The sequence below is a fragment of the Mytilus californianus genome, unplaced genomic scaffold (genome assembly GCF_021869535.1).
Source record: "Mytilus californianus isolate M0D057914Y unplaced genomic scaffold, xbMytCali1.0.p SCAF_1, whole genome shotgun sequence".
NCBI lineage: Eukaryota > Metazoa > Mollusca > Bivalvia > Mytilida > Mytilidae > Mytilus > Mytilus californianus.
Genome location: NW_026262581.1, coordinates 113,127,999 through 113,142,243, shown reverse-complemented (window position 1 = coordinate 113,142,243; position 14,245 = coordinate 113,127,999). Strand labels below are relative to the sequence as shown.

The following is a 14,245-nucleotide window of genomic DNA, read 5'->3' as shown; positions in this document are numbered from 1 at the left end:
TCACTCCCCTTACTCAGGGATAACTGGTAGTGATTTCTTTCCTTATAGTCAAATACATCTTACATGGGAAAGTAATAAGGTAAGTTTCACTCTCCTTACTCAGGGATAGCTGGTAGTGATTGCTTTCCTTATAGTCAAATACATCTTACATGGGAAAGTAATAAGGTAAGTTTCACTCTCCTTACTCAGGGATAGCTGGTAGTGATTGCTTTCCTTATAGTCAAATACATCTTTTATGGGAAAGTAATAAGGTAAGTTTCACTCCCCTTACTCAGGGATAACTGGTAGTGATTGCTTTCCTTATAGTCAAATACATCTTACATGGGAAAGTAATAAGGTAAGTTTCACTCCCCTTACTCAGGGATAGCTGGTAGTGATTGCTTTCCTTATAGTCAAATACATCTTACATGGGAAAGTAATAAGGTAAGTTTCACTCTCCTTACTCAGGGATAGCTGGTAGTGATTGCTTTCCTTATAGTCAAATACATCTTACATGGGAAAGTAATAAGGTAAGTTTCATTCCCCTTACTCAGGGATAGCTGGTAGTGATTGCTTTCCTTATAGTCAAATACATCTTACATGGGAAAGTAATAAGGTAATGTTGATTTCTGAAAATCTATTTTTGGTTTTATTTTCCTGCTTTCTACAGTCAAGACACCTAGTCTATTCTTGTTTTTTGTTTAGTACCCTTTGGTCTGCCATCCTAAATCTCTACATCTAAATTGTAGATGTGACATCATTGAATTTTGTGTACCTTGAGCCAAAGAGGAATGTCATTTGGGGCATGGATCCTCACCTTTGCACAGGTCTTTGGTCTTACATAATAAAAGTTAACAACATATATGTGACACCTAAGAACCCTGAAAAGTCCTAATGACAGCCTTTAAGGAAGTATGATGTTGACAAGTTGTTTTAGAGTACACACAATGACAACATGCTGCAATCTTGATATAGAGGGATGGATATCATAAGCTTATTTGCTACGTGCAAACCATAAATGAATTGACAGTTATAGTTTCTTTATATGTTGAAATTAAACAAGTTGGACACAACTGTTTAAATTTACCACAGAAGTTAAATAGTATAAAAGGTTGTATTAGTATTTTGAACATCTGTATGTGTTAATTTTTTATTGTCTTTACAGGTTATCCGACAGGAATTGTACCGTAACATTGCTCTGGCTGCAGTTTGTGTATTTATCATCTGTCTGGTTCTCATAGCCAACATATGGACTAGTTTGATGGTATTTTCCTGTGTTGCATTAACTTTTGTAAGTTTATTTCAGAATTTCTACTTTATTTTTATCACAGTAATTTCAAACAGTTTATGGTATCACAATTAAAATCTACAATCCTTTAATGTAACATAATAAATTGTAAAAACTCTTAACACTAATAAATTGTAAAAACTCTTAGATTTTAGAATAAAGTGTACCTGCCAGATTTGGCCTTTTTGTTCTACACAGATTGGCCTTTATACAAATGAAATGAATTAATATAACTTGGTTTATGTAAAATATGATTTATTATGAAATATCTTTATTTCATAGAAACCAATTATTGTGTTTAAACAAAATGTTGATAATTGCAAGGTATTGTAGTTTGCTATCAAAACAATTGAAAATTTGTATTTTATTGAGTGATTTTGATTCATATGTTCCATGTTCTAAGGAAATCTACACAAAAATTGGTATAAAACTAGGATTCAAAATGAATTCACAATAATGTTTATATGACTATTAAAATGGTATACAATTTATCTAAATTTCATGTTTTCTTCAAATAACAGGGTTGAAACTTCTTTTTAAAAGTTCATTTAGGTTTGTACTGCACATCTTATCAATTGAATTAGCTGTTGACCAATTGATTATCTGTTTTAGGTTAATGTTGGAGGTTTTATGCATTTCTGGGGTCTGACTATAGATGTTGTCACATGTGTACAATTGATCCTTGCCATTGGTTTAGCTGTTGATTATTCAGCACATATAGGTCATTGTTTTATGACATTTCAAGGAGGCAGAAATGGTATGTACATTTAAGACAAAAAATTATCAAATAGAGATGTTTTATTATTTCAAAAATATCAGTTTGGTTTTTGCTAGAATAAAAACTTACATTTAAGAATTTTCATAGCATTATTTGTATGCAACAATTCCTGAAATCGAAATAACCAATCTTGCATTTTTGTCTACTATTACAAAATTGTAATAATAAATGAACACAAAAACTTCTGAATTTACAGTAATTAATGGAAAAATTGGGAATCTTAAACTCCTTTTAGGGTATAACTGACGAGTTAAATTTTGACAGAAGAAAAAAAAATTCCATTTGACTTGAGTTGATTGACTAACAACACTTTCTATGAATATGTTCAACTTTATAATTGTTAGTTACTCCTATCGGGTATATCAGTTAAAGGTAGATAAAGTTTTCATTCTCTAGAAGATTATGAAGTGTAACTCTTTAATCATGCTTTCATGAATCTTAAGTTAAATTTCATTCCTCACTGCTCCACTGATCAGGTGATTATTTTAGAACTTTGTGATGTTCACTTTCACATATATATATATGTACTTGCAGTTATATTATAGTCCATCAAACTTCTGTTTTTATTCTGTTGTATTATTTTGTAGAGAGAGTAAAAGCTACATTAGTAGAAATAGGAGGACCAGTTATCAGTGGTGGTTTCAGTACATTCCTTGCCTTTGTTTTGTTGGCAGTCAGCAAAAGCTATGTTTTTACTACATTCTTTAAGGTAAACTATATTTAGTCTAAAAAGTTACCATCAGGCCATATGAAAAAGAGAGCTATACATCTATGAGACAACAACTTAATAAGCTAAAAACATCTTGAGGCCACAAACATTTACTCATAAAGAAAAGACAGGTGTTCCTATAATATATCAAGATCTCAGTCCTCCAAAGTTATGAATAAATTAAACAAAAGCTATCAAAGATCTATTTAAGAAAACACACAAAAAAACACAATTGATACATGCTTACTAAGTTATAAATGGATATTTATAAAAAGAAAACATATTCTCTTGCTGAATGTGGTCTTTATATTTTTCTGTATGGTCTGTATAATATTTTATCGTAACAGTTTTGATTATTTAATTATTACATCAGTTGCTCTTTTTTCAGGTGCTATTTTTAGTTGTGATATTTGGCTTGTTCCATGGATTAGTCTATTTACCTGTGTTATTGAGTATGATTGGCCCTGCTGCCTACTTGTCAGCTGACAGACGATATCAGCATGATCAAAAAGAAAAAGATGAGGAGAATGGTGTAGATAATTATGCCATGGAAAAACAGGTAATCTAAATATTAATTTTCATCACTAGGGAGTCAATGGTCATGTTTTCAGTCATTCTATGCAATCTTACATTTCTGTATGGTGATTTTTCCATCCTTGTTAATTAAGGGAAGGGTTTATAGCTAAAGATGGTTTGCCAGCTGTTGAAATTAATGTATCTTCAATATGTGTTCAGAGGTTTCTACAAAGCTTAATTCAAAACTTGAAATCGGTTCTTCTTAAATTCCTTTTGCTGTGAAGGAACACATCAACAATTACATTGTGGTTTTAAGAGGGTTTCATTGTATAAAATTCTGTGCAAATATAAGTAACAATTCTAGTAAAGCAGATAACATTGGTTCTGGAAAATTAGAAAATGTGGAAAAAATATTAAGCATTCTTACATAATTTATTTTTGGGGAAACTTGTTTTTTAAATCAGTGGTTTGAATAATGGGCTAATTATGAAAATAAACATAATTTGTTTATTTAAATTGCACACACAGGTCACCATATTTCTAGTTTTGAATTATTTACTATTAATCCACATTAGCATTATTATAGTGCTTGTAGAAATCATAATGATATTCCATTACAGTCATCTTAACAAGATTAATGACATTACAAAAATTTCATGTAGTTATTAATCCTAGGCTATATAGACACACACACATACACAAAAAAGGAATATCTTATTTTATGTTGAAACAATTTTTATAGCTAATCAGTCACTAGTAAACTGAATTAGTTATGATTTATGAGGATTATATCATATGATATTGTTTTTATCTACTGAGCCCATGTTTAAACCCATATTATGGAAAGTTACATTTTTGGAACTTGAAATTAGTATACAAGTTTGATATATAGATAGGTTTGAATTTGCACCTTTAATGCTTTATTTAATACTGTTCAAGTTGACAAGAAAGTTGATATCACAAGCTGTGGGATCACCCAAGGTTGTTGGTTGATTCACTTTAACCGAAAGTAAAATCAGGTCATGAGTATAATTACCTTCTTTGCATGCTATACTAATGTTGGTGTAAGATGCGTCTGGGATATCTGTATATAAGATATAGGATTAAATAAACTTGGTTGAGATATTACCTTTAAAAAAGGACATGCATGGGTTTCAGGTAGATTTTTGTGTCAAGCTGGAAAATATCTCTAATACTAGACATAAGTATTGCATTAACAAGTTCTGTTTTGAGGTAGCTTTTTGTGGAACTTATCAGTCAATAATTTTCAATGGACCTTTAATTCATCTTCTTGCTTTAGTGGTCAGGGTAAAAAACATATTAGTTATGTTTAGTAACTATATATTACAGAGCAATGATATATGGTACAATGTGTTTAGTATTATAAGGTCTATATGTCCATTTGACAGGTGTCATATTTTCTTAAACTCATTTTCATGCTCAGGAGGTCCAAATTAGTTTCTCAGTTAATGCTTATACAGTAGGTCAAATTTCTTTACAAAATCAAAATATATACCTGACCTTTAATTTGTAACAGTTTCAAATTTTATATTGACTAATTATTATAAGTCAGTCAGTAGTTGAGATAGACCTACATTGGTCTCTTAAAAAAAAAAGAAACCTTGATACAATTAAAAGTATCAATTTGTTTATGAATTCTGTTATGTTATGAAGGATATGTTTTATATGACTCACATTTGGAATTCATCATTATCAAAATATATAAAGAATGGCTTGAAAATTGAAAAAAGAAGTATTTCACTTCCATTATAGGACTACATTCATAGTATTTTATAATATAAATAATTTCAGGCCCCTACTTTGTAAAGATAAGTAAGTATATGTGAATTCTGAGTAATAATATTGTTATGCAGTTTGTATGTTTTAAGCATGCTTTAATGATTTTAGGAATCTACAACATTATGAGTATTAGCAGCTAGGCAAGTTTGTTATAAATGTTTAATTCTGACAATGTCTTTTTTTCTGGAAGTTAGTATACCGGTAAGGGTGATAGTGGTTGGATTCACGATCTTTCCCAGACACTATTGATTTTGTAGAAGACAAGACTGAATTTATTTTGGTTTTCATCTTTTTGTAGACACAATGGGAAAGTTGTTTATTAAAGTGTGCAAGTCATTGTTAGAATTTCATATCAGCTTTTTCATATAACAATAATCATTGCATGCCCGGTTCATAATTTTTGATCTTTTATTAAAGTATGCAAGTCATTGTTAGAATTTCATATCAGCTTTTTCATATAACAATAATCATTGCATGCCTGGTTAATAATGTTGTTTTTGATCTTTCATTTCTATTGTCATGATTGTTGGAATTTGTTTGTGAAGATTTTGTTTTGTGTAGTAAATATATATATGTTTCAAAGAATAAGATTTGTTATATTTCAAAGTATATAATTTTGGCCCTTTCTAGAAACTTTTTTAAGCAGACAAACTTAAGTTTGATGACATTTATTTCCCTTTTATGATGTAGTACATATTTGCTGCTGTGCAGAACTAAACAGACTTTATTTTCTTATACAGTCAAACCTGTCTATAATGGGCACTCAGGTGATAGCAGGTAAATGCCCTTAATATACAGGTGCCCTTTATAAAGAGGTTGTTGATGGAACCACGTTTCTATTTATTTAAATTAATGAACATGCATATAATTATGCACTCCTATTATCTGTTTCTTCTTTGTGAAATAAATACTAAATACCTAAATTGTTTTTTATATTGGGTCCATCATAATCAACATTGCAAAATATAAAACAGAATAATATTTTCACATGATTTCCGTCATTTGTTTGAGGACTTGAAAGTAATTTTTTTTTTTTAAACTGCCAGTTCATGCCAGAAGTCACAGAAAAAGTGAACTTGAATCAATGGTTTATTGGCATGAACTATGTGAAATTTCATACCTTCCTTTGTAAGAACATTTTAGAAAGAGTTGAGAAATGCAATAGTTAATAGAAATTATTGCGAGGTTTTTATTATTGCGACAAATGCGACAGAGTTGTAAACGCAATAATTTAAACTCGCATTTTGAAATATTTTATATGAATTAAGGTGGTACCTAACACTACAGGGAGATAACTCTGTAAAAATCAGCTAAACATTTTAATTACGTTGTATTGTTAAGGAAATATTAAGCTTCTCAATGATCAAAATTAGTGTTTGTCAAACTGCTATATAACCAAAGAAATTTTTCTGATAAAGTGGTTGGTTCAAATTTTTTGAAATTTTTATATTTTTGTCAAAGGGTCAAAGTAAACATTTTGTCAAAATTTTATGAAAATTAAACGAGCCAAATTAATGTTAGTCAAGGTGTTGGGTACCACCTTAAACAGGATTTTTCTCAAAATCGTAAAAATCAAAATCGCATTTAAGTTTAAAATGACAAAATCGCAATAATAAATGCACGCAATAATTTCTGAATTTACAGTATATCTATACTACTAAAATAACGAGGTCCAATTTGTTAGCTGGCATGACATAAAAAAGTTGAATCAAAGAATTCAACTTTATATATAACTAATAAAGGACTATGGTGTTGTTTAAAAATTACACCATTCCAGGCCCTTTTGTTTTCCACATAATTAGTAATACCAATTTAACAAGTTCCGGGTCGAATCTGATACCAATACCAATAGTATATGTCACATATAGTTTCCGGTTGTAGTTACCTGTTACCTTCTGTAAATCCCTCCTCTATCAGGAGAACCTCTAATTCTTCCAGTAGTTGTTTTATATGATATCGCCTGGGGAGAAGATATAATATATCTACATGTGTTTGTTACACTATAGTACACAATTTAACAAGTCTGTTTTCTTCCACCTCAATACCACTTTTAATTTTGGTTAATTAGTTAAAAAAAATTTAATCTAGTTTATAGTAAGTTTATTGTGGTAAGAAAACCAGGACGGGTTCAAACAGAAAGATTTTGAAAGCAGAGAAAACTTGCATTATAAGACTCTTTATCAGATGACAATATGAATACTAAAAATCCGGGGTAAAAATAAGACATAGGTACTTTAATTCAGTCACGGATCTGTTTATATCAATGTTACACTATAGTACACTATTTAACAAGTCTGTTTTCTTCCACCTCAATACCACTGGGTAATAAGTTAAAAAAGTTAAATTTAGTTTATAGTATACAAATCCTTGAGTAAGTTTATTGAAGTAAGAAAACCAGGACGGGTTCAAACAGAAAGATTTGGAAGCAGAGAAAACTGTGCACCTTACATTCAGCATGAATTTATCAGATGACAATATATAATACTAAAAATTCAGGCTAAAAATAAAGCATAGGTACTTTAATTCAGTCACAGACCTGCGATGTTGTGGGTGTGTTTAAGTAATCCTGAAAGTTATTTGAACAAATATTGTAAGTCAATTGATAGGAATTTAAAACTGCTTATCATTGAGCCATTGTTAATATAAAAAAAATACTGCTCAGAAATAGTTTACTTCCAAGTTTTATATAATATTACGATTCATGTTTCTATTAAGGGCTATTCTATTAATGTGTAAATCTAATACAGTTTATTTCTACAGTTAACTCTGTATTATATGCTTGAAGGACTAAATAACTCTGCTTTTTGTAAAGACTATCGTTTCTCTTATCAGATTTGCTTACAATTACTGTTTTCAGATTGCAAAAATAATTAATTGATATTAATCATGTAATAAATGTATACAAAGCTCAAGTATAAAGTACTATTACAGATGTATTACTGTAAGGATATTCTTGTTTACAGTATTAATCTTTGCTTGAAGTTTAGCAAAATTATGAACCAGCTTCAGAACTTTTTAGTTATTGTATGTAATTTTAGATTAAACAATTAAATAAAATTGAAGGGAAAGTAATCAACAGAAATAATCTATCACCTGATGCAAATAAATTTCCAGAAATGCATGCTTGGGAATGAAATTGATTGTAAATTTTCTTTATTATTTCGAATGATAAATACTTTCCTCAGCATTCAAATACATGTAGAAAGGAACTTTCACAGATGATTTTTAATTATGTCATATAATTTAGAATTGTATGGATGATGGTATTCATTTTTCATATATTTCAGTTTCCACCCCCTGATTATGACAACGATACAAAAGATAAAGTTTATATACCTCCACCTGACTACACACCACCTATGACAAGAAAATATAGCAACAGAGTTTCACCAGAAAAAAGATGAATATCATGGATTTTTGGAATTGGACTAAAACAGATTTGACTACTATTAGTCTCAATAGATACATTATCAGCATTATCACTGCAGAATCTCATTAGATATGGTTGCTGTGACCTATATCACTGTAGAATCTCATTAGATATGGTTGCTGTGACCTATATCACTGTAGAATCTCATTATATATGGTTGCTGTGACCTATATCACTGTAGAATTTCATGAGATATGGTTGCTGTGATCTGTATCACTGCAGAGTCTCATTTGATGTGGTTGTGGTGACCAATATCACTGTAGAATCTCATTAGATATGGTTGCGGTGACCTATATCACTGCAGAATCTCATTAGATATGGTTGTGGTGACCAATATCACTGTAGAATCTCATTAGATATGGTTGCTGTGACCTATATCACTGTAGAATCTCATTATATATGGTTGCTGTGACCTATATCACTGTAGAATTTCATTAGATATGGTTGCTGTGATCTGTATCACTGCAGAGTCTCATTTGATGTGGTTGCTGTGATCTGTATCACTGTAGAATCTCATTAGATATGGTTGTCGTGATCAAGAAGAAAAAGCTAATTTGAACGTCATTTTATGGTCAGTAAAAATTAAAACATTTCAGGCTTGCCATTTATGTTGTGCCAGCAAATTCCTAGTTTTTGCATAATGATAATATTTTTGTCATGGGTTGATGTGAAAAGAATCTATTTATACATATCAAAAAGGTCTGTGTTGTCTATTGATAGCAGATTATGGATGCTTAACATTTTGTCGAAACTTATACCTCTCTTGAAGTAATTGATAATCATTCTGTTCATGTGATTGCAACATATACTAGTTGTTTGAGCTTATTTATTTGGCATATTTTTATGCATGGAATATCAGAATTAGAATATATTTTTTGTAGTAGTAGTAATTTATTTATTGTTTTGTTTTGTTTTAATTCTTATATTTTGTTATATGTTGATTTATATTTGTGTCCAACTAAAAAAGAGAAAATTAATATTAAATTGTTAATAAATGTTAAATTATTGAATCTTTTAGAATTGTTTGAATTATTAGAGAAAAAAATTCTAAAATTGAGAGTAAATTGGCAAAGTTAAATAGTTTGCATTCAATGCTAAATTTTATCATTTGAGACATAAAAAATATTTGAATAACTCTGCCCTAAAATTGAAAATATGCGGCTTTGTAAATTTGTGTCTCTAACAAAGATTTAGGAATTGTGTATCTCAAATATCTACAATTTCAATGTCAACTACACCATTTACAATTTAATTTTGTTAATAATATACCATTGAGATTAGATGCATAATATGTCAACCTTTCTCATGATGCAATCTCTTTTATGACTGAAAAATCATAATGAATAGCAAAGTATTAAAAAGCTATAGAGTTTAATTGCATAATAATATATTTTTTCATTTCTTAATTGTGATATTTTGTAAATTGTCCCAGATACCATTAAAAACTCTTGTTCAGGAAACAACACCCTTCTGATCTAAAACTATTGCAGTATGAGCTTTATAGAAATCAGAGATTTCCACAATAACAAATATTTTTATACTCAGAAAACATATTAAATTTTTTACACAAAGAGTTGTTTGAAATATTAATCTACAAAGGTGAAGTTTTGATATAAACATTATATTTCAAAGGAAGCACAACACTATGGGAAGATAACAAAATATAGCACTAGAATATTATAAATGTTCACAAAAAAACCTTTGTATGCCAATTGAATATAATCTATGTGCAAGGAAGAAGGATTTCTGTTGTATGTCAGTAGAACATTTTAATAACTGTACCTGGAATTTAAAAGCTTTGCATTTACCTGAACCATATTAATTCATGCAGAAAATTTCTTGCTTCAATTTGAATACCTAATGTTTGAGTGTAATAAGAATTTTCCTATTCCATTAATGGATTAAACAAAGTCCAGTAAAAAAATCCTGAAAGTTAAAAGATATGAAGATTTGTTGATGTTGTTATATTTCCATTTGAAATAGAACATGTTTGTATTACGCTTTATTGTGTTGTTGCATGGGTATACAATAGAACTACCTGCCATAATAGAATCTCTTGAGATTTATATATTTTTATGACAATCTGTGATATATGTTATACATAATTGTTTTTGTCCAATACTTTCTTTGCATTATGACTTGTTTTGGTAATTTGGTCATTAAGTGCCTTATTTAACACTTTTCTTTGCTTATTTAACAATAATTTCATCACCTCATTCTTATTATTACAAATTAATGGCTTTTTTGTATTTTCCTATTTTTGTAGGTGAGTGAAGCATTACCAATTATGACTTTTTTTTTATTGAGTTTTTTACATACTTTTTATTTTGAAATGAAATCCAGTAATATTGTATTGAATCCATTTATACTCAATTTCTTCTTTTTTAATTTTTATACATTTTAAAAACTTTCTTATATTTGCATGAGTTATTAAGATGATATTTTTGAAATGTAAAGTACAGATCTAAAAAAACACTAATCATAGTTATTACAGCATTAATTGAATTTCATTGGTTTTGAAGACAGGAACCCTATAATACAATAAATTTTCAAAGAAAACTAATTTGACAAGTCCAAACAATATACATGTTTGACATTGTTCTGTCATACCATGTCATGCATTTAACTTTACATGTATTATGTTAGTTTGACTTGTGTATACATGTAAGTACATTTGTAAATTATATCTAACAGATTGTGCTGTACTAGGATAACACCTTTTTATTTGGATATTGATTAATATTTCTATTGTATAAATATAACATGCACAAGAAACTAACATTCTAGGATACTATAACAGATTCAATAACTTAACATCCAAAGACCATTAAGCAGAATCAACAATTTAGCATTCCAAAGACCACCAAGCAGATACCAAAATTAAACATTCCAGTACCACTAATCAGACTCAATAAGTCAATCTCATTGGAACACAAAACAAAGACAATAATGTTGTTCAAGTACTACCAACCAGACTCAAAGGGTCAAACTCAGGGGACCACAAAACAAAGACAATAATGTTGTTCAAGTATAACCAACCAGACTCAAGGGTCAAACTCAGGGGACCACAAAACAAAGACAATAATGTTGTTCAAGTACTACCAACCAGACTCAATGGGTCAAACTCAGGGGACCACAAAACAAAGACAATTATGTTGTTCAAGTACTACCAACCAGACTCAATGGGTCAAACTCAGGGGACCACAAAACAAAGACAATAATGTTGTTCAAGTATAACCAACCAGACTCAAAGGGTCAAATTCAGGGGACCACAAAACAAAGACAATAATGTTGTTCAAGTACTACCAACCAGACTCAATGGGTCAAACTCAGGGGACCACAAATCAAAGACAATAATGTTACTATATACCACCAACCAGACAAGACAATCTCAGGGGATCAAAAAACAATGACACTAATTTTACATCCCAGGACTTGTCAACCAGATACTATTATTGAACGTAAAAGTAATTCAAAAAGTTTGATTTTAAAAAACATAGTCATTTACTAATTCTGTTTAAAGGTAGTTCAATACAACAGTTATAAATTTTAGCTCCTCTTGCCCCAAAAAGGTAAGAGTTAGTTTATGTCATACTTTGAATACTCACATAAACCTAAGTGGACAGATGAAACAATAAAGGTGAAGGTCTCTCTTGTTGCTTATTTTACTATATATATATATAAATTGATCAGAAATGGGGAAAAAAAAGTATGGTACCGTTTTTTATTTCTGAATTTAGATGTTGAAAGAAAAGGCTTTTAGAAATTGCAAATTTAAGTTGTGGAGTGATGGTTGTTCGTCAAAAAGGAGATTTGCTGGATTTCAGCAGTACAAATTATTAGAAAGCAAAGGAGTCTGAAAAAACTTACCAATAGTCACTAAATGTACTTTTTGCAAGAAGATTTTTAAAAAGAATTTTTTATTCTGTAAATAAGCGAAACTTTCATATACATATAATAAAAGGGCCAGTTTTTCTGCAAATGACACTTGATATTTTTGCTTTGCTTTGCACTTTCACTTTCAACTGCTTTCAATAGCTTTAAAATATCAGCCACCCTGTTGTTGCCTCTTGTGGTTCAATTTGCATAAATAATGTGAATATAATGTTGAACAAAAAATTTCATGAAAATATCATAGTTTCACTTAGTAAGGGAAAATCAAGTCTTTCCACTTTTTGCATTATAAAAACTTAACATGTTTTTATAATGACGCCTCATATGTTTAAATCATCTAGAAATAAAAAAAAATTATTTTCGAAAGTAAGTTGAAAGCAGTACAATGTATAACAAAACATTTTTATTATGCTACCTTTATTTATTTTACATTCTTTATTTTTATAATTTCCTTTGATTTATATATACAGGTGGTTGGTTACCACCATATAACAGAAAGGCCCATCTGCTTAAGGATCAAGTATTTAAAGCAAGATTGTGAAAGTTTATATGCGTTCTTTCTTATTTAATATGCAGTGACATACTATAGTTATTATTTTCGAATGAGATTAATATTGTCAAACTTGCCACATTTTTATTTATAATTTGTTATACATATTTTCACTAAATCCTGGTGATACGAGTAGATAAACTAATTTATTGTATTCTCAATTTAATTGCACTAATTATACATCTGTAGACTGTATCACTCGTTTATATTTATGTTGCATCAATAGATATGTGTGAAATTGCAAACCTAACTGAAATAGTTTACATAGAAGGTAGCATCTTTACATACATGCTGAATTGAAAACAGACCAAAGCTTGTCAGCAGGTGGTTTTGATCATACTATAGTTTGCTTTGACAGCAGTCATCTAGAATTCTGTCTTTGCTACCCTTTGCTTTGATGCCATCTGATATGCTTACCCTAACAAAAATCTTTACAAGATGTTTTCTTCGGAAATATTAAATGTATTCACAGTAAACTATGCCTTGCATTCACTGACAAGCTTAGAAAATCTAGCATTATTAAATTTTGCCATAATTTACCATTATTAGGTCTTATGAAACTTAATCCTTTTCTGTTGTATCATCTAGATGTTATGACAATGTAATTGTTATCAGAATTCATTGGGGAAGCTGCCCATTTGGCAATGTTGCAGGTTTTTTTTAATACAGCACATATAATTGTATTGTTCATGTTTTAATAAAAGGAAAATAATTACTATATGTTTGTTCTGATTTACTTGATTTTTAGTGGTCCATTTCCACTAAGTCTTTAAGATATATTTGATATAAATTATTTTGTTCTTTCATTGTGCTGTTACACCTCTGTCCAATGTGAGTGGAAGGTTGAGTGGTCACAAACTTGTTTAATCCTGCAACATTAATTATTTACCTGTCCACAAGTCAAGAGCCTGTAATTCTGATGTTGTTGGTTGCAGTCTGTCATATTTGTTGTTGTTATTTTCTCTTTTAAATTGTTTCACATTTTAACATTTTTGCCTTTTTTAGATTACTATACGGTTTAGGATTTGCTAATTGAAGGCCATATAGTGACCTTTAATTATTCACATGTTTGTATTATAATATTTTTGCTTATTTTGCTGATATTGGTAACTTGGGTTGATATAGCATGTGATATCAATTTCACCATGTATTATTCTCAAATTAACATCACAAAATTTTGACTTTTTTTAAATACAATCATCAGAATTTTGCTTGTCATGAACAACTTGACGTTTGCTAATAATAGAGCAGAAACAAATCTTGGTTAGGTTTGTAATGCACAATTTTTGTCTCGCCTGTGT

General features: G+C 29.6%; 1 protein-coding gene across 4 annotated transcripts in view; it reads left to right on the top strand.

Annotated features, from left to right (window-relative positions):
* Positions 1 to 13,662, top strand: part of LOC127730841 (protein patched homolog 1-like) — a 46,092-nt gene extending 32,430 nt beyond the window's left edge. For 2 of the 4 annotated variants that reach the window (XM_052239444.1, XM_052239468.1), the window contains 5 exons: positions 1,145 to 1,270; positions 1,880 to 2,024; positions 2,633 to 2,754; positions 3,143 to 3,313; positions 8,358 to 13,662. In XM_052239444.1, coding sequence (XP_052095404.1) covers positions 1,145 to 1,270; positions 1,880 to 2,024; positions 2,633 to 2,754; positions 3,143 to 3,313; positions 8,358 to 8,474 — 681 coding nt within the window. In that variant the 3' untranslated portion in view covers positions 8,475 to 13,662. Of the gene's footprint in view, positions 1 to 1,144; positions 1,271 to 1,879; positions 2,025 to 2,632; positions 2,755 to 3,142; positions 3,314 to 5,082; positions 5,104 to 5,178; positions 5,659 to 8,357 lie in introns of those variants that run through there. The other 2 variants (XM_052239460.1, XM_052239453.1) reach the window with 2 other exon arrangements.
* The last annotated feature ends 583 nt before the right edge of the window (positions 13,663 to 14,245 follow it).